This window comes from Nipponia nippon, unplaced genomic scaffold, assembly GCF_047370975.1.
Source record: "Nipponia nippon isolate SJK-2023a ecotype South Korea unplaced genomic scaffold, ASM4737097v1 scaffold_2, whole genome shotgun sequence".
NCBI lineage: Eukaryota > Metazoa > Chordata > Aves > Pelecaniformes > Threskiornithidae > Nipponia > Nipponia nippon.
In genome coordinates, this window is record NW_028262336.1 from 3,436,983 (window position 1) to 3,456,060 (window position 19,078).

The window sequence follows — 19,078 nt, forward strand, 5'->3', positions numbered from 1 at the left end:
GGCGTACAACCCTTTGAAGGCAGCAGGTGCCATTCCCAGGCCCCCCCGCGGGCACCCGGCGGTTCTCCACAGCCCGGCTGGCCAGGCCCGCCGGGAGCGGGCTGTAACGGTGACCCCGGCGGTGAGTAACGGTCCCGGGGCAGTAACGGCCACCTCCCCCGCCGCTGCGGGGGCTGCTGGCCCCCTTCCCACAGACGCTGCCCCCCCCGTATGCTCGTTCCGGGGCCGCGGCGGGGCTCGCTCTCTCCCCACCGCCAACCCACGGCCGCCCCGCAACCTGCATAAGAGCGCTCGCCCCTCTCCGGCCGCGGGGGCCGCTCTGGCCTCGGCGGGCGGCGCGCCCGGGATCGAGCATGGGGCCGCGAGGTGGGGGGGGGCGGCGGGGCTATTCAGGTTCCGGGGCGGGGCGGGGCGGGGCGAGGCGTGGGAGCCCCCGGGGTGACGCAAGGGCGGCGGCGCCGCGCGGGGACGTCGGTCGGGGCGAGCGGGATGGCGGCGGCGGCGGGCGGCCCGGCCCCGGAGCTGTCGCCGGCGCCGGAGCCGGCGCGGCGCGGCCCGGCGGAGGGCGAGGAGGAGCAGGAGGAGGAGGAGGCGGAGGCGGAGGCGGCGGCGGCGGAGCTGGAGCTGGAGCTGGCGGCGGAGCTGGCGGCGCGGCGCAGCGCGGAGGCGCGGCGGTTGGTGCTGTCGCCGCGGCGGCTGTCGGGCCCGCTGCCCGCCGGGCTGTCGCAGTGGTTCCCGGCGCTGGAGGTGCTGGACGTGAGCGGGACGGGGCTGGCGGAGCTGGGAGCGGAGCTGCTGGCCCTGCCGCGCCTCCACACGCTCCTGGCCAAGAACAACCGGCTGGGCGGGCCCGGCTCGCTGCCCAAGGGGCTGGGGCAGGCCCCGCTCGGCCGCTCCCTCCGCGTCCTCAACCTCAGCGGGAACCGCTTCGCCGAGGTGCCGCCCGCCCTGCTGGGGCTCCGCGGGCTGCAGAGCCTCAGCCTCGGCGGCAACCGCCTCCACGGCATCCCGCCCGACATCCAGGAGCTCCGCAGGTGAGGGCAGGGCGCCGGGCGGGACGGGCCCCCCGCGGCCCCGGGGCCGGGCCTCCGCCCGGGGGGGGACGAGGAGAGTCCCGGCGGCCGCCCGGCAAACCCAGCCGGATTTCCTCGCCGCGAAGCGGGCCGCCGCCGGCAGCACGCCTCGTGTCTCGCTCCTGCTCGGGGAGCGAGTTTTGTCCAGCCTCAGATGTCTCCAAGCACCGCTGCCGCTAACGTGGCTTTTCCCCTTCGTCAGGTTGAGTTACCCAAGCTCAAAGCCGCTCTTCAGGCAGACGACGGGCCTTCTGCGCTCGCAAAATGGGCATCTCGCTCGGGTTCTCCTCGTCCTCGGGCTGCCTGGGTGCAGGGGAGGCTCCCCTAATGACAGCGTGGTTGGTATGAGTGTTGACGTGCAGAAGGCGCTCCGTGGCTTTGCTTTAATACAGATCTCTGGGTGACAGCAAAATAAACCCCCCGGTCTGACGCAGCTCACGGCTGTGCACGATGGACAGCACAGGAGAATAAAGATCTGGTTGTGGCTTATGCAAACAATAGGGCCTTTCTGCTGGTACAGCTCCAGTCTCATCAGGGTGCTTGCTGGCATGGTTTGGTTTTTGTTGTATTTCTCTCCGCTCATCCAGCCCATGTAGATCTGTCAGATCGGCTGATGGGTCTTCCGAAGTGTAGAGCCCTAGGCCGTGCCCAGGTGCAGTGGTACGTCTGGCTCTGGGGCTGGATCAAACCACCGCAGGCCGATGACACAGAAACCCGCGGCTGAATCACCGCAGTTGGGAACATTGGTGGGGTGGGAACAGATCTTGGGTAGGACTGGGTATTAACTGCCCGCATTGACCTGGGATGCGTACTTATGAAGGTCATCATCCTCCTGGGCAAGCCGGGGACCGTGTTCTGACTCGCGTGTTACACGCGGGCACCTCGGTGCGTTCTGCTGGTTTCTCAAGCCTCAGACTAGCCCCTGTGTGGCTCTGTGCTAAGAATTTGGGTCTGAACTTTCTTCACCCCAGCTCTTTGCCAAGGGACTTGCCAGAGGCAGCCTCTCTCATGCACATTCCAGCAACCTTGACCCTAAGTAGCTGGATTCGCCCCGATGGCTCAGCAGAGCTGCATCCAGTGGAATCATGGGATGCTGTATGTGGGGTGCTGTCTCCCACGGTCCTAGGTTGGAGGTACGAGGACTGCTTGAGTGCTGGCGGGAAATGGCTTTGTCCACTGCAGTATTATACAACTGGGTGTGCGTCTTTTGCCCAGATGGCACGGCATGCACCTGTTTGAGGATCTGGAGCAATGCTGGGTTAAGCTAAGTTTGAGAGATCCTATGAGGCATTTTGAGTGCTAGAGAATGCTTGTGCCCTTCTCAGCAGTTGGGCTGCGTCCTAGGCTGGGGCTGCTGTGAGGAGGAAGAACCTCAGCTTTCGCTCTGTTCAGAAGCAGTTGCTTCAGGGATAACGGCAGGAGATGAGGACAGTGGCACCAGCGTCATGGGAGAGAAGGCCAATGGAGGGCGGCAGTCGTGCGGGGGAGATGATCCACGTTGCCTCCATAGCATGCCTGGTAGCACCCAGGATGTGTTTGGGATCCACTTGTTGCGCCCACCTCTGAGGCAGAGGCTCCCTGCTGCTGCTTACGTGCTCTCATCTGTGGTTGTGGTTTCACTCTCTTTTCTTTTTTCTTTTTTTTTTCCCCCCCTGAAGAAGACAAACCTCAGTCCTGCTTTATGTTATGCTGCTGACCCCGGGAAGGTACTGGGCTGCGTAGCGCTGCACGTGGTGCCCCAGTGGGCTGCGTGCTGTGGTCCATGCTGTACCGCTGTCAGACTGCGGCTGCATGGTCACTCTACCTTCTTCCTCTGGCCTGCCCTGAAGCAGGCCTCCTGTTTGTCCTGTCCTGCAGCTTTTCTTGGGCTGGTCGTGCTTGAACCCTAGAATGACAACTCTGAGAGGGCAAATGCGGACAAGGCTATTGAACTGTTTATCGTTACAAAGTGATGTGTCAGGTAGAAAAACTAGACGAGACCCAGCTTGTGTCTGCTGCCCGCGTAATCACTGCTAACTCATTGAACTTCTGCTAATGTGTCACCATAATATAGTTGGACTCCAGCTCAAGATAGCGAATCCGCGCTCCACCATGATTGTCAGCTTCTTTACCACTATGCCACCAGTGACCCTTCTGTATCTGGGACTGCTTAAGTAACAAAGGGAAGCAGCAGCACACTTGCTTGCCAGAGCTGGGAGAAAACAATACTTTATGATCCAGTATTCCTCCAGAGGGAATCCTGAATCTGCTCATTGGGAGCCAGATAACCAGTGACCTGACACCCTTGCCAAAAAGACAGTAGATAAGTACTGGAGAGGAGCTGCTGCCAGACCCTCCTCCCGCCTGCCAACAAAAGAGGTGTCCGTATCGTGAGCGTGCATAGTGTTGAAGTGGGTAAAATGAACCTGAGCAAGGACAGAGCAGAGCCAGCTGTTGTGGCAGGGCAACATGGAGGCATCTGTTTGTTTCTGAACTCTGGGAGAGGAGGTGGGACCTGGTGTAGGTGTTGGGGCTTCTGTTAACCTCACAGCTCAAGCTGCAAGTGTCCATCTCGCTGTTGCTGGCAAGCCAAGACTTAGAGCCTTTTTCCATATGCAGCTTCCCATAAAAGAAATTTTTCTCGTGTCTCATGGTCTGTGACGCCACAGAGGAATGCAGGCAGCACTTTGACCAGACACGTTCCTCCTGCTGGTACTAGAGTTCCTGAGGCCAGCAGTTCTCTTCTTCCCGTGACCCTGGCAGCTTCCCATTTGCTCCAGTCACTGATTATAGAGCTGGGCAGAGTTGCAGAGTACTACTTGTGTTCCCAGGGAATGTCTGAGCTCTGATGAGATTTTTTTTTAAAAAATTCGTGATAACTAAGCCTCACGTCTTTCCTCTGCACCCCACACAGTTTCTCGTTGTGGTTTTTGAAGGGGTAGGACGTCCGTTTTAATGAAGGCCAGGAATACAGCAGGTAAGGAGTCTACATGGTGAAGTTGAAAGAATAGAAAGCTGATGGGTTTGATCTGCCAAAGTGATGCTGGCAACTACAAATGCAAAGGCCCTGGAATGAGGGGCGTGCGCCATGTGTTGTTACTTACACGAAGATGATAAAGCCACAACTTTGCAGCAAGCTAGGGTCAGGCATTTTGTGCAAAAACTTTTCTTAGCACGTTCCTAGTGATTTGGCAAGTCAATGAACAGCGATAAGAACCACAGCCAGTCCTGCTGCTGTCTTGTCTGACTCCTTCCAGCTTTGGCCATCTGCTCCATCCTTGCCCACGGAAATCTTTGTGTGCAGCGTGAGATCCTGCAGAACATATGTGCCCTTCACCTGATTATCCATTGCCTCCTAGGCTGTTGTAGAAGGGACCACCTGTAGATGTCCTAATGCTTGAAGCTTCCTTCAAATGGCTTCACAGGTGGATGATCATGGTTCCTCTGGCGATGGCAGCAGGGTGATGCTGGTCATAGCGTGCTGGCACCAAGGATGAATAGCCGTTGCTTCATGTTTTCCAGTAGGGAAGCATTGTGGAAAATGCAGTGCTCTTTCCTCCTAATTCCACCATAAGTGTCTATGGTGACCTGCAACAGCCTCTTAAGTTTCTGAGAAAGAAGGTAAGTGTGGGCCCTGCTGAGGGCTTTTTTTAACCGTGTTGAGGCTCCTGCATGCCCACCACCCCAGTTACTGTCAGCTAGCAGTGTCAGTACAGTGCAAGGCCTGAATTGCAGCATTGGCTGTTGCTGTGAATTTAGAGTAGAAAATGGACCAGATGGAGGAGAGCAGCCCTCTTTGCATTGCTTTCCTGTTTGTTGCCAGATAAAAGATGAGCTTAGCATAGGTAGACGTAAGCGTCATCTTTTCTGTAGTTCTCCCTCCAGCCTTGACCTTGCTCTGTTTTCGGTGTGAGATGTTATGGTCAGTCACTCTCTCTCAGACTCGATTCACAGCCTCCAGCAGCTCCTGAACTGTCATCTGCATGGACATCCCGCTGCTGCATTGCTTGTGCGTGTCCTTCCTCTGCTGATCCAGCTGGGGATGCGATAAGGGGCATCGTATATTAGAGCTGGTGAGCTAGAAGCGTGGTCATCTGCTTGTGCCCGTTCTGGACAAAATTTGTTGGGCAAGTCTGGTAAAATACAGCTCTGATCTTCACTGTTCCACTGTGGCTTTTGGCTTAAGGGTACACGGATTGCCCTCATCAGTGTGCACGCTTGGGGAAATGTCTTGCAAGCGACCTGTAAAGGGAAGATTTCTCAAGAGCTTAGCAAAAGGCAATCGATACCTTGAATCTTCTGATGTGAATTTCAAGTTTAGTCTTACTCTTCTAGTTAATACTCTAGCGCTTAGTAGAGTGCCCGGAGCAGGCGGAAAGAGGTTGGAAAAGAGCCAGGCTCTTTCCAGGCATCTGCCATGCGTGCTCCTTCCCTTCTCGCTTGGATTCCTCTAGTAAAGCCCAGTTCTGCAAGGACTGGGATCAAAGGCCTCAAATGCCTAACTGGATTCATCCAAGTTTTGTGTAAAGGCTTAGATGCAATGAAAACCAGAGTATTTGCTTTTATTCGTGGGTAGTATTAAGCACGTTTGACAAGCATACGCTTAAGAACGGGTGTTACAGTGTGGGAAAAACGGCAAGCGAAGCTTTGATAAAGATACAGCATTAGGAAATCTGCTTGCTGCCTCCCTTTTTCTTCCCCTCTTCAAACGTTTTGCAAATAGTTTTCAGTCGACCGTTTGATCTTAAATTTGCGTGTCAGCAAAGGCTATGCAGTTCTCTCAGGAATTAGCAAATCGTAGAACAGGGTTAACAGGAGTGTATTGTGGGCTGCTTTTAAATTCCTCCCTTGCATGAGCCTCAAAACTGCCCTGGAAATTTCTTGCTAAAAAGTTTATCTTAAAAAGACCTGGAGCTATCTCAGGCTCATTATTTCATTTTTAGATTACCTATTTAGATGCATCCGTTTGATGTCAGCTGTTAAAATTTATCCAAAGAAGTGTCTGTGGGGAAACGGGGTGGATTGAAAATTTGAGTATCCTCTATGCCAGAAGACATTCTCCCCTTGAAACATGGTGTTTCATGAAAGTGTCATGGTAATTGATAGGGTATCAAAAATACCTCTGATGCTCAGAGTGGGCTCTTCTTACTTACTGTTTTGGGGCTTTTTCATTTGTTTTGTGCTGTATGATGACCTGGAAACCTCAAGGACGTACTCAAGCAAGAACGTACAGTCTCTCGGTGTGTTAAACTCTGCCACCACCTGAAACAATTCGTAGTTGTTTGAGCGTTTCCCCACTCCCTTCCCATATGTATAAGGATTTACACAACCGCCCTACAGCCCGGTGGTACGAAATCCCCTGCCAGAGAGGAGCGACACACGACGGGCTTGGTGTGCCAGCGGCTGCTTGGCAGCAATTAGTACTAGTGCTGAGCGAGGGGCCTGCTGGGTATGAGGCTGAAAGGGACTCTGGCCTTTTAGTAGTCTATTTGTAAACATTGCTAAAAGGCAGGAGAGAAAGTGTCAGCCCCCATTACTTACTCTGTCAAATGGTTGTGTTTGGTTTTTTTTTTTTTTCAGTTTTTGTTGAGATGGATTTTGTTAGTGTTTGTCCCCTCTTGAAACTTGTTCAGCCAGATCCTGGGTTGCAGGTTGGAAGTACATCATTTATTCTAGCTTCACAAATAGGAATTGAGCTTACGTTCGTTTGAGGCTGGTTGCGCTCTGGCTTTTCTGAGTTCCTGGACTGACTTGAAAGTACAGAAAAATTCCAGCTCTCCCTCTGTGTACACAGCGATGCAGGAGACCTCAGCTGGCTGGTCCAAATGACTATGCAGATTAATGATTGTCAGAAAAACTAGGCCTGAGTGTGAAAGGTTAGTTAGAAGTATTCACTAAGCTCGCTCCTGCTTCTGTTACGGTCCTCCCATGAAAAACTATGGCGAATGTTGTCTCGTTAGAGGGGTTCTTCTGTGAGGAGGGCAGAGCTCAGCAGTGCTCTTGCTCGTCTTACCGAGCAGCAAACTGTCCCCCAAGCAGGACAGCTCCAGAGCCAGCATTGCCTTGGCCTCTAGGTACGGTACGGGCTTAGTACGGCACGAAAATCAAGCCAGGAGTAGAAGAGCTGGGAACGAACTGTGGCCCCAGTGGGATCATCAGTGCTCGCTACAAAAGGGTTGGGTCTCTTGGAAATCCTTGCCTGTGTCATGATTAGCTCTGCTCAAACAATTCTTGACACGTTAATTTGATGCAGAAATGACTGTTAATTTCTGCATCTTGCTCAGCCGAGACTAGGCTAGATCCTTCTTTCTAGTAAATTGTATTTTGGGGGGCGGGAGTTATAGATTTCTTTTGCCTACTGAGCGGTGCTTCAGTGGAAGCTATAAGAATATCTTTGTTGTGTTTAAAATAAGTTTCTTTATAGTTTCAAAACGTCCTCCCTGTGCTTTTTTAATAAATTTACCACCTAATTCATATCTTAAGTTGACGTTGGAAATTCTGAATTTGCTGTAGTAGGCTGAGCCCAGTGAATTGTTAGTTTACGGACCTCAAAAAGGTGATTCAGACGATAGGTAAAAAGAAAACAATTTTTAAGAAGCTCTTTGTTGCCACTGAAGGAGTTATTTAGTGGATTTTTAGTTAGAGGCAGTTTGTAGTCTGATCTTGGGGCTTTATATCCTAGCTAGTATAACTGAGGGTTCTCATTACACAGACTGGATTTGAAAGCTGTAAGTAGTTTGTAGGCAGAGGTTTTGCATGCTTAGTTTGTGCAGTAAGCTGCTCTTGAAACTCTATGCATTTCACGCCTAGAAATGAACTTTGAAACCATTTTTTACTATATATTTTGCACCCCTCTTCCTCTTCCCCGGTAGTATGTGTTTTTACACAGCATGGCTTTATGGGCATTATTGTCTTCAAACACAGAGAATGAAGAGTTAATTATTGACTTTTCCTAGGAAGTGGAATCTTGTACACGTCTAAACCTTGTTTAAACATTGAAATCCACGTTGCTAGAATTCCCTCGCCCAACAGTTTTCAGCGTGGGCTCCAGCAATGGCGCGGAGTTAAAATATGCTGAGGAATTGTATGATCAGCAGTTAAGTCCCTAATGAGAGCCAAGCAGCCTAAATCTACCTTGGGAAACAATGGAGGTTGAAGGAGGAATTTTGGTTAAAACTCAGGGCTTTGTTAGGGGATCAAAATTTAATTAAAAATAATCTCCCCTTGATGTGGTGTCTGCAGAGCAACCTTCCTCCTGCCCCCACTCCTCACCTACAGGTTGTCTGTGGAAGAGAGGCTACTTTTGAACAGTGGGGGTTTGGTGGTGGTTTTTTTCCTGTGTACTTTCTTGCGTGTTCAGAATAACCTCCAAATGTGCTGTCCCGCTTGATCTCTCAGCTGAAGCAAGTATAGTTACTTCCTTTCATATAGTCAAATTCAGTTTAAATCTAAGGCTTAGAAATGGCTTAATTCTGTGCCCACTTTGTCAAATCTCAGGTATTTAGCTTTCCTCTGACGTACTCCAAAAAGGTAAGCAAATCCAGGGGAAGTTAAGCTCCGTGAGCGTCTCCTTGTGTGTTGCAGTGGTTCTGCTGTTCTGTTCTTTGCTGATGGGCAGGTGGACCTCTACGCTGTGTTGGTGGCCTCTCTAGCCCAAGCAGATGCTGCCGTTGGATCTTTGGGGTTCAAGTTTCTTGCAAGAACTCAACAAAATAGCCTCTTCTGCTCCATTCCAGGGGAAACGTCTTGCAAGACCTCAACAAAATAGCCTCTTCTGCTCCATTCCAGGGGAAACGTCTTGCAAGACCTCAACAAAATAGCCTCGTCTGCTCCATTCCAGGGGAAACGTCTTGCAAGAACTCAACAAAATAGTCTCTTCTGCTCTTCTGTTCTTCTGCTCCATTCCAGGGGAAGCTTCTCTGGTGCACCACACATGCTGTGGCACAGTTGCAGGTTTAGGCCTTCTCTGGGTTGAGCACCATGTCCTTTGGGTGGTTTGGTCCTGTGTTCCTTTGCCAGCTGTACCTGCAGCCTCTCTGAGGTGCTGCGGTGAGGTGGAGGTGCCTCCTATTCCAAGAATGGCTGACGGAGCCTGGATGACTTCTCCTTTCTGACCTGCGGGGAACGCTTGGTAGATCAGAGGGGCCATGTACACTGTAGTTAGGCAGCTAACCCAAGTATGTACCGGAGATATTGAACCAGCATGAGTACCACAGACACCTGCGGACAGGACCGTGAGATCCACCTGTTTCAGGCCTGGGAAGAAGTGTTGTCTAGACCGTGATGAGCAATGGTGTCTCTTCCCAGCCAGAAGTACCCAAACTGAACTCGCCTTTGTTCTTCCAGGCAAGGTCTGAGGACAGAGGAGGAAAACTATTTGGCTCTGTGAAATGGGGAATTGAAGCTAGTATGTTGAAGAGAAGTGCTTGCCAACTGTTTTTCCTAGAAGGACAGAGATGCACAGCACATGGTGGATACTCCACCTGGCAGAAGGGTTTTAGTGCCTCTCTTTGTTCCTGTCTCCCATCCAGTCAGTTTTCACGGGATGTCCAGGGAATTTATTCTTTTTATTTAGGCCGAAACGGCAGTTAAGCCCAGCTAATGTTTTTTGTAACTTTGGGCTCCATGACTTCGGTATACTGAAATCAGTCTACCTGAGAAATTGCGTGCATGTACTTGTGTGACTTAGATGCACTCTGTGCTGTTGAAGCTGTGGTGTTATCGGTGTGTGAATTGTATCAAAGTGGGACTGGCTGCCTCTGACTTCTGCTGAAAGGTTGCAGTTAGTCACCGAGGAGTCAAATGATGCCATAAAGAGCGACTAGCGCTTGTGCAGGGCCAGGATTTTCAGGGAGAGCCGCTGCTCTCCTGCTTTGCTCCTGCTGAAACTGAGAACTGCTGGCTGCAGCGAGAGCTGCGTCAGTGCCGCAGACCCCACGTGCGCAGGCTGCTCTTCCTTGGAAATAGGAGCAGGAGCTTTGCGTGAGGGGTTGGTGTAGGAACACATAGTTGTCTGGTGCCTACCTGCAGATGTAATGGTGCCTGCAGGAGGCTGGAGGTAAATCTCAACGTTATCTGTTGTGAAACAGCAGCCCTGTTGTAATTTTGATGTGCGACTCGGCTTTTTTTTTTTTTTCCCCTCAGCAAATTATCTCATACATAGTCATCTGTATTTTTCTTTAAGAAATGCAGGAAATGAGAAGACCTAGTGTTAAATGAAACTGGAAATGACCTTAATGAAATAACGCAGTGTTTTCTCTTCTCTTTTTCAGTTTAGAGTTTCTATACCTTGGAGGGAATTTCATTACTTCAATTCCACCTGAATTAGCAAACCTGCCTTCTCTGAGCTATCTAGTTCTGTGTGACAACAAGATCCAGAGCATTCCACCTCAGCTGGCACAGTGAGTATTTACTGTCATCAGCCACCAGCTGTAATTAACTCTTTGAGCTTTTTCTTCTGCCTGCGTGGATAAAAGCACCTAGGAGGACCTATTTGTCCTTCAGTTTGTTAATGTGACTAGACTTGAACAAGAAGATCCTTAGCATGGTGCACTGCAGGCAGACCATGAATATATAATATGGAAATCTCAAAGGGTCACGGTAAAAAAAAAAAAAAATGTCACCGAGTATACACTGTAAGGTGAATTAATAGATTTGTACAGGGAGCCCTGAGAAGTACCTGGGCAACTCAGAAAAGATAAACTGCCATGCTACCGTATTCTTAGCGATGAATGCTTGGTCTGTTTTGTCCTTCACCCAAAGCCTTTTTGTGCGTGCTTTTGTGTTGTACCATCCCCTGTGTTCCCTTGGCATTTCTTACCCTAGGGTCTCAGAATGGTTTAGTGTTCGTTAAATCCTACAGCACAGCCCTAGAGGATAAGTTACTGCTTTTCTGTTTCATAATGGGGGAAGGAGGACACTGCAAACTCTGTACGGGCAGCCTAAGATGGCAGGTGAAGAATTCAGTGTGTAGCTGTAACCCCAAAAGCAACTGAATGGCAGCACAGAGTTTTCAGAGTTGGAATTTGATGGTGTAGTGGGATTATTCTTGATGTACAATGTCCAGTTGTCTTGTAACTTGTACTGGTTTGAGAGCATCCCTGGATGCTGTGCTGGAGCGTTGCTTTGTGCTTCCTGAGAGAGGAGAACGCTTCTTCCAAGAGCCAAAAAACTGCTTGTCACCTGTGCCGATGCTAGCCTGGCCTGACCTTGCTTAGCTTTTGAGATCTGGTAGTATCACAGCGCAAGGTGATGCAGCCGCAAGCAATGAAAACATGGGGTTTTCCAGGGCTGGCTGCCTACCAGCAATCATCTTTAATGCATGAGCGAAAGCAGGTGACTTATTCAAAGTATTGCATGGAACCGTTCTCGATGCATGCACTGGATACAAGGAAACATTATCTCCCCCGAAAGCGCTCAGTTTGTATACTTTTGTTCTGTGCTGCCTTTTCTGGGGTGTATGTGTGGGGAATACTGAGAGGGACTGCAGCATATTTAAGACTGTTTCTTTAACAGGCATTCTGGAGCTGAGCCAAGTTTTCTAGGGCATTGTGTGTGCTGGAGTAACAGCAGCTCTTTTAGCACGAATTTATGCTTTAAAAGGAAGAAAAGCCAAAGGAAAAGAAATTGTTGGGAGAGAGGAGAGTAATCAGGTCTGCGTGTAAGGCAATTGTGGAATGATTTTGCTTGCACATCTTGACTGGGTTTCCATCTCCATCCTCAGGCTGCATTCCCTGCGTTCCCTGAGCCTGCACAATAACCTGCTGACTTACCTTCCTCGAGAGATCCTTAACCTGGTTCACCTGGAAGAGCTGAGCTTGCGTGGGAACCCACTGGTCGTTCGGTTTGTCCGTGACCTGACCTACAATCCCCCGAGCCTTCAGGAACTGGCTGGACGCACAATTAAAACTCGCAATGTTCCCTACGCTCCCAGCGATCTCCCGGAGAATCTTGTCCGATATCTGAGCTTGGCCAGCAACTGTCCCAATCCTAAATGCGGGGGTAAGTTCTCCTTAACTGCTCTGCTCCCTGCTTTTACCCTGGGGGTTTTCTTTCCCTCTGACTTGCCACGACTTCAGTAGCTCAGTCAGGTTAGATGTGTTGTTGCATCCAAATTCCAGCTGTATTTCATTGGCTCCGGGTCTCCTGCAAATTTGTCTTTAAGGAGCCTTGTTCGCTTAGGAGCGACGTTCAAAGTTGTCGTGCTGGTTTACTGTATTTGCATGGGAATGTGAGGCGGTGTTTCTGTCAGAGTCTTTGCAGCTCATCCCAGGACTCCACTACGCTTTTATGGTCTGAAGTTTCCGATCCGTCTGCCCTGAAATAGCTCAGACTAAGTAATGGGCAGGAGAACTTTTGCAAGCACTCTTGCTGAACAGCAAGCTTCACTTCTGGATGGAAAAGAGGAGGGAGGCTGTAGTGCTTGGTAGTTACCAAGAGCAACTTGTTTAGCTCTTGCTTGGGACTACTAGCATGTAGTTCCTGGAAGGAGAGGACTTCATAGAGAAGCCTGGAATGCTTGGGCTTAATTTGGCTTAATGCTTAATCTTTATCCAGAGTAAATGATCTGTGCATTCGGCTTTTAGAAGATTAAGGGAAAAAAATCATTAATTAGTATCTACCCTGGAGTCATAATGCAGTATATTACCTTATCTCCTTACCCGACAATATCAAAGCGCGCTCCGTAAGCAAAGACGGAAGGGCTGGAACTTGTGTTGGAAGGGAGAGAAACGTTTCTTTTTTTTTAGAGCTTTGCACAGCTTGGATAACAGTGGATTGGGTTTGCTCTTGTTCACTTTTCCTTATGAACTAGCAGAGCACTGCAGCATTGCTCTAACACTGCAGGAGAAAAGCTTACTCCAGACCAGCTTGGACTTAAAACACAGCTGGAAACTTCTGAAAATGTCACTGTCTAAAATCACCTGCTGTGACAGGAGGAGAAGGTAATTGTGTGTTACAGCAACGCTGTTGCCATGGAAAGTAGCATCCAAACTCAGCATGGTGACTTCACTCAAGCAGAAGAAAAGTAGAGCTATGAAGGTCTATTTGTGAAGACATTTTTGCTAGCTGGTAGAAGAGGTTATACAGGTTTGAAAATAGGGTGAATGAATTAATTTGACATTTAGGAAGTTTGCAAATTCCCAGCCTGAGATTTCTCCCTAATGGTTAGAAGAAATCGCCAGATTCTTTGGAAGCAGCTGCCGTGTGTCTCTTCATGTAGAGCATGCCATTCTGAATCACCTACCAAATACAGTTTTACAGGTTTGTTTGTTTTGTTTTGTTTTTACTAAGAAAAGAAATTTCACATTTCCGTAGCTGTCCTGGTCCCTTCTCTTCCTCCAGTATCCCTTGTGCTTCTGCGTTCAGTGGATTGTCAATTAAATCCTAATTTGAGGCATTTGTAACAGCCACAACAGCCTTGCAGAGCTTACAGATTTCTCCGCGTGGGGTCTCACGTGTTGTTACTGTTCCCTCTGCCCTTACAGGTGTCTACTTTGACAGCTGCGTCAGACAAATCAAGTTTGTTGACTTCTGTGGGAAGTATCGCCTCCCGCTGATGCACTACCTGTGCTCCCCAGAGTGCTCCTCTCCCTGCAGCTCTGCCTCCCAGAGCTCTACTTCCCAGAGCGAGTCTGACTCTGAGGATGAAGCCAGCGTCGCTGCGCGCAGGATGCAGAAAGTCCTTCTGGGATAACAGGGAGCGATGGGAAGACGGGAAGGAAAACGTATTTGAAAAGCGATAACGGAACAGCGAAGCATGAGCCTCTGGCCTGAAGGGCTCACGAGAAACTGTCCTCAAGTCCACGTAAGGGGCAGAACATCTTAGCAAGCCTAGGCTTGCTTGGTGCAGTGCTACTTAGGAGAGCTAACTCAGTGGCATGCTGCCTGTAGGGTGCCTGGGGTTGTTAGAAACATCTCCTGTCTGGGAGACACCCCCCCTTCCCTCGTACGGGCTGGGGAGGGGGATTTGTTCTCACTGGCGGATTGAGAAGGGTTTTAATATATGACACTTCACTGGACTTCAGTCGTCCTGCAGAGCAAAGGAGACTGTCCAGACCTTTTAACGCTGTGGTAAATCAGAAACAGGCTAATGATGCCATGTGAGTATGTATGGACCCCAAGATCTTATATAGCGTTTTGATTCTTTGCTGTATCCTTTGATTTCAGTTACAGATTTTACACCCATCCACTAAAAATGGGAGTTGGGGTTTCTTTTGTTCAGGAGTAGATTTTTCCAAACTCTGGTTACTCTGCCTAGAGACGTAGGGTCTCTGTGCTGTTACAGATGTTACAGCCATCATAGAACTGAGCCACCTTTCTTCTCCCTTGTTATACCAAGCTGCTTTTAGTGTTTCCTCCTAACTGTATTCGTTATCTTTCCTCCCTCTGCCTCTTCCCATTTCACCGGGAGTGTTGCTGTCTTTATGGTGCCTTCAGAAAACAGACGAGTTGTTCTATTGAGACTTGGTATTACTTCAGACTTGTACATGCCTGTGCAAGGGACCAGATGCGATGCTCTGTATCATGTTTTTGAGTCTCAGCTTACGGGAGCAAATCTGCTTTTAGATCTGTGAATTGCAGGAAAGGTCTTGATTGGCATTTCTTGTTTCTAAACCACCATGTCCCCCTGCCGCAGCTAGCTCTGCTATGCTTGGTACAGAGTTAATGTCCGTCTTTAAGGTCATCTGCTTAAAGTAGGCAGCAGCTTAATGAATTGGAAGTACTGAGAGAAGTGCCGTGGAGAATGGGGTTTTTCTTATTCATAACATGAGAGGAGAAGCCGGTAGGGAGGCTAAGGCGCGTTGTCTGAGCATCTTGCACGAGGTGGTTTTGAAACCTCTTCCTTATTTATTTGTTTGCATTTGCCCTTGTTATAATAGCTTTGGCAGTCTGTGGGATTGTTCAAATAACACGTTCAGTTATCTTACGCTACGTTTAAAGGAAAGCCGCAGAAAATAGCGCAGAATTTTTAAGTATCAATAAATAGCTTATACAAATTAATAGTACAAATTGACAGGTATCGATAAATCTACTGTATGGGACTGTTGTGTGTTTTGCTCAGTGAGTGCTGCCCCTTTATTAATATTTCATGGCAGATGGTCCTTTTGATGCAGTTTCAGATAGAGCAAGCCCAACGGCGCCTTTGAATGCGCGAGCAGAGCAAATACATTGTGTTAAGAAGCTAAATGAACAAGAAAAACTTTTCTTAACCCACTTTGGTCCTACGGGGGAAATTAAAAACCTGTGCTCCTCTCCTGCATTCGGAAAACACGTGAAACTATTGGAATATCTCATGGCAGCTCTGTGTTAATGGTCCTGTTTAATTATATTTGACACTTTATATATTAAAGCACTTTGATAATTCTCCTCTTTGTAACTAGCTTTAGTGATATTTTTTTTTATTAGACTACAATTTTTCCTTTAATGTGACCTGAAGAATAAGGTCTGTGAAACTTTGTACGTTCCAGTCTGTCTCGGTGTGCAGGTTGAACTTCTTGCCTTGCATTTCCTTGACAGCACTGCTCATTTCCCCAGTTTCCTTTGGAGAGAACTGGAATTTGAAAGAAATTATCTGGTTGTAAAGTAGCACCCCGTCCATTATCAATCATTGCGACTTAGTCTGAAGATTACACACACGCACAGATCCACAAGGAACTAAACTGCACGTGCTCTGTGCCTTTCCAAGTAATTTTTTTAAAGTATATTTTTCAGACACAATATGGTACATGTGCAAAGCAACTGGGTGTCACTTCGGCAAATTCTGTGGGGTTTGCTTGGGAAGAAGAACCTACAGATTTTGAGAGAAACGGACTGCATGCTGTTAGTTCAGTCGGGATCAGTGAGTGGCCTCTGTTTTGTTCTTCATCTCCTCTTTCAGATACTTCTTCCTGTCCCAAGTGAATATCGTCACACCAATGCTGAAGGGCAGTACACTGATTGCAGGGCTGGAATTTTAAATTGGCTGCTAGTGTAACAGTAGTGAGCAACTGAGTGATCTGGAACTTGGCTCTTCTGCCAGTGAGAGTGAGCCACACAAATTGAGATCTCAAGATCTTTTGAGCTCGGGGCCATGAGGTACCACCTTCCTTTCTTCTCTTTAGCAGCAGCTATCTTGAAGGCATGCATTTTTTCACTTCCCAAAGTTAGATTTCACCACGGTTCCTGTTTGCATGGTAGCACCTCTGTGTGTGACGGGTTAAGACCAGTGGTGGCTGGTTCTAATTTAGCTCAGTCCTTGACTGCGTTTTCTTTCCTAACTGAACAGGCATCCCATTTCTGCCCCCATTCTGATAGGGCTAATAGGCTAATCTTTACTGTAGCCAGTTCGAAACTTGACAGCTTATGCAGTTGATATCTCTATACGTTTTTAGACTTGATAAAATGTCTTGTCTCTCAAAAATTTATATATATTCCCGAATATAGCTACCCATTTTTCTTTTTGCTGCTGGGCTTTAAAGTGCAATTCAAGTAAGTCAGAATTTAAAACAATCAAGGACTTGTAAGAAAGACAAATCGTGGGTTGGTTGTGGGGTTTTTTCCCCTCAGAGGTGGATTTGAGAGGACTAGGGATGCAGGTTCGTACTGTAGTGCCTAATGTACTGAGCGGGAGTCAAGTTTTTCCAGCAATTGTTAGCCCCCAAATACTGGAAAATGTACTGGGCAATAAAGTAGGTAAGACAAAACTTGAAGATACGCTGTTGGATGGTTGTTGGATGGCCCCTTCTCAGGGGCCCTGAGAAGTAGACAGTGGTTTTGCCAGCATTACAGCTCTCTCTGTCGGTTTTAGAGAGCGGATTTCAGTTCTTACAGATGCGTTTCCGAGTGAAGTCTTCAGTCAGTGTTTTGGTATCAATCCCCTTGTTGCTACAGCAGCCCAGCACGTCTGGCTTTTGAAACCGTTCTTAAGGCGAGACCCAAGTGTGTGAAGCGAAGTTGCTCATTCCCTCTTCCCCGCGGGGTCCGGGGCCCTGCCTGCATTCATCCTCTGCCCCGCCGTCTCTCTGCCGAGGGGAGCTGCTGGTGCGTTTCTGAATGCAGGTGCTTAATGTGAACAGTGGGGCCGTGTTAAAAAGAAGCAAAATATCAATTTGACTGGAGGCAACTTATACAGTTGCCAATTCTTTTATGTTTCTCTTTCTTCAATAAGAGGTGAGACTCGAGGAAGTCAGTAATGAATATTTAAACATACTCTGAAGTGGCCAGATGCAGTTTTTCATGGGCTTCTGTCCTGGTCATTTTAAGTCTTTGAAATCTTGTGTTGAATTATAATGGGAGTAGGGGGGGAGGGAGGGGAGAACCAGCTCCTTTTTGTTCCTTACTCTTGTTGGCAATAATGAATGGAAGGAATTTAATCCAATGAAAGTAACGAAATTTAATCCCTGCAATGTGTCTTTGTTACCCAGTTCAAAGAACTATTTTAATGCATCTTATTCACACCATGCCCTCCCCCCCCAGCTGAAGATACTTCAAATAGACTACTTCAGAATGCACACTAATACAGCAGTAACTCTATCTTGGAAACCTTTCTATTGATTATTTCATTTGCCTGCCTGACTAGAGGATTGATCTTTTACCGACCTGAACGTTAAGGGTAGCAAGGGTTCTCATCCAGCCCTCTTGTTGAATTTTTATCATGAACATTTGTTTTAGGAAGTCTTAAAGTGCCTTATGTTTTTAAAAGTGTATTTTGCTAGAAATGTATGAATGTAGAATATCTCTAACAGTATTTCATTATGAGCTGTAAAACAAATTGCAAACACTAAACCAAAAATGTTATTTCTACAGTTGTCTGTCCGTTATTTGCCGGCATCTCGATTCTGGTATTGCTGCAGGCAGAACCCTTGCAGAATTGTAAACTTTAAAAATGGGGCTATGCCTGGTGGGGGAACAGATGAGGTTCGACCTGTGCCATATAAAACCAAGAGCAGGTGAGACTTCCAAAGGGACTGCCGAAACTCTTGGCTTTTGGGGCCCACTTGCGACAGACCAGAGAGCGTTACAGCCCAGACCCTGTTCTGCTTCTGGTACAGCATTGCAGAAATTTGCTCCACAGTTTAAAGGTAGAAGTAACTCACGGGCAAGGTAAATGTACAAACAAGAGAAGGCAGTGTCATGGCTGAGTTTTCCAGCAATATGAAACAACAGTTCTAAACTACTTGAATTGTTTCCCACTTAATACACTAACTCTGAAACCTGTGAATGACTTCTTGAATGTTAATTTTCTGATCATGTTAACTGGCTAATGTGTTCCCTTTTCTCGTGTAATCTCATGTTTCCTCCTACATCCTGAAGAGTTTTTGTGATCTATTGCCAAAATGTTTCAGATCCTGCCGTGCAATTACCAGTTGTCAGTGCAGAAATGTGGTGTATTGGAAAATGGGACAGTGGGAAACGAGAATTACGTGATATTAACTTCAGCAGGAACTATTTCAGAGGTGGTTCAACTTCCTATGTAATGAAAAACCTCTCAAATTACGTAGCAGCCCCATTTCCAATAATATAAAATACTGAGGAATGCAGTGACCTTGCCTGCAATAACCAGACTGAGAATATTCTTGCCTCTTTTCGTTAGCTAATTTAAAGATACCCTTTTCTGTGCCTTCTGAAAACCTTTCTTATATTTGGAAACAAAATCATAGAAGTGCTGGTTCATAGGAATCTCTGGTGGTCTCTAGTCCGGCCTCTTCATTTAAGCAGGACTATTGCCAGCACTAGTTCAGGTCGCTGTGGGTTTGTCTGGCTCTTAGAAACCTCCCAAGGATGAAGAGTCCACAATCTCTCTGCCTCTGGTGCTATAATTCGTGCAGAAGTCTCTCCAAATGTCCAACGTCTTCCTGACATTAGTTGCCCATCTTCTAATCTCAAGGAGCAAATCTTGGCTCTCAAACTTTCTTCTCTGCTTTTAGCACTAATGCAATGAGAAGAGTGTAAATGCAACATGAGTTACGTAGATGCCTGAAGCAGATACTCAGAATGTCAAATTGACATTTTAGGCTCATGCAGAATTGCACAGATCTAAAAGGGAG

General features: G+C 48.1%; 1 protein-coding gene across 1 annotated transcript; it reads left to right on the forward strand.

The window, feature by feature from the left end:
* Positions 1-468: 468 nt before the first annotated feature.
* On the forward strand, positions 469-17,836 carry LRRC58 (leucine rich repeat containing 58). Its single transcript, XM_087757836.1, has 4 exons — positions 469-1,034; positions 10,325-10,453; positions 11,776-12,053; positions 13,538-17,836. Exons 1-4 carry the CDS (start codon positions 490-492, stop codon positions 13,744-13,746), a joined length of 1,161 nt encoding a protein of 386 aa, XP_087613962.1. The 5' UTR covers positions 469-489; the 3' UTR covers positions 13,747-17,836.
* Positions 17,837-19,078: the final 1,242 nt, after the last annotated feature.

Bases quoted from the DNA above. Each gene is read 5' to 3' on its own strand.
- LRRC58 (XM_087757836.1), top strand. From the start codon at position 490: ATGGCGGCGGCGGCGGGCGGCCCGGCCCCGGAGCTGTCGCCGGCGCCG. The intron at 1,035-10,324 runs GTGAGGGCAGGG...TCTCTTTTTCAG, and splicing joins GACATCCAGGAGCTCCGCAG to TTTAGAGTTTCTATACCTTG. The intron at 12,054-13,537 runs GTAAGTTCTCCT...CTGCCCTTACAG, and splicing joins TCCCAATCCTAAATGCGGGG to GTGTCTACTTTGACAGCTGC.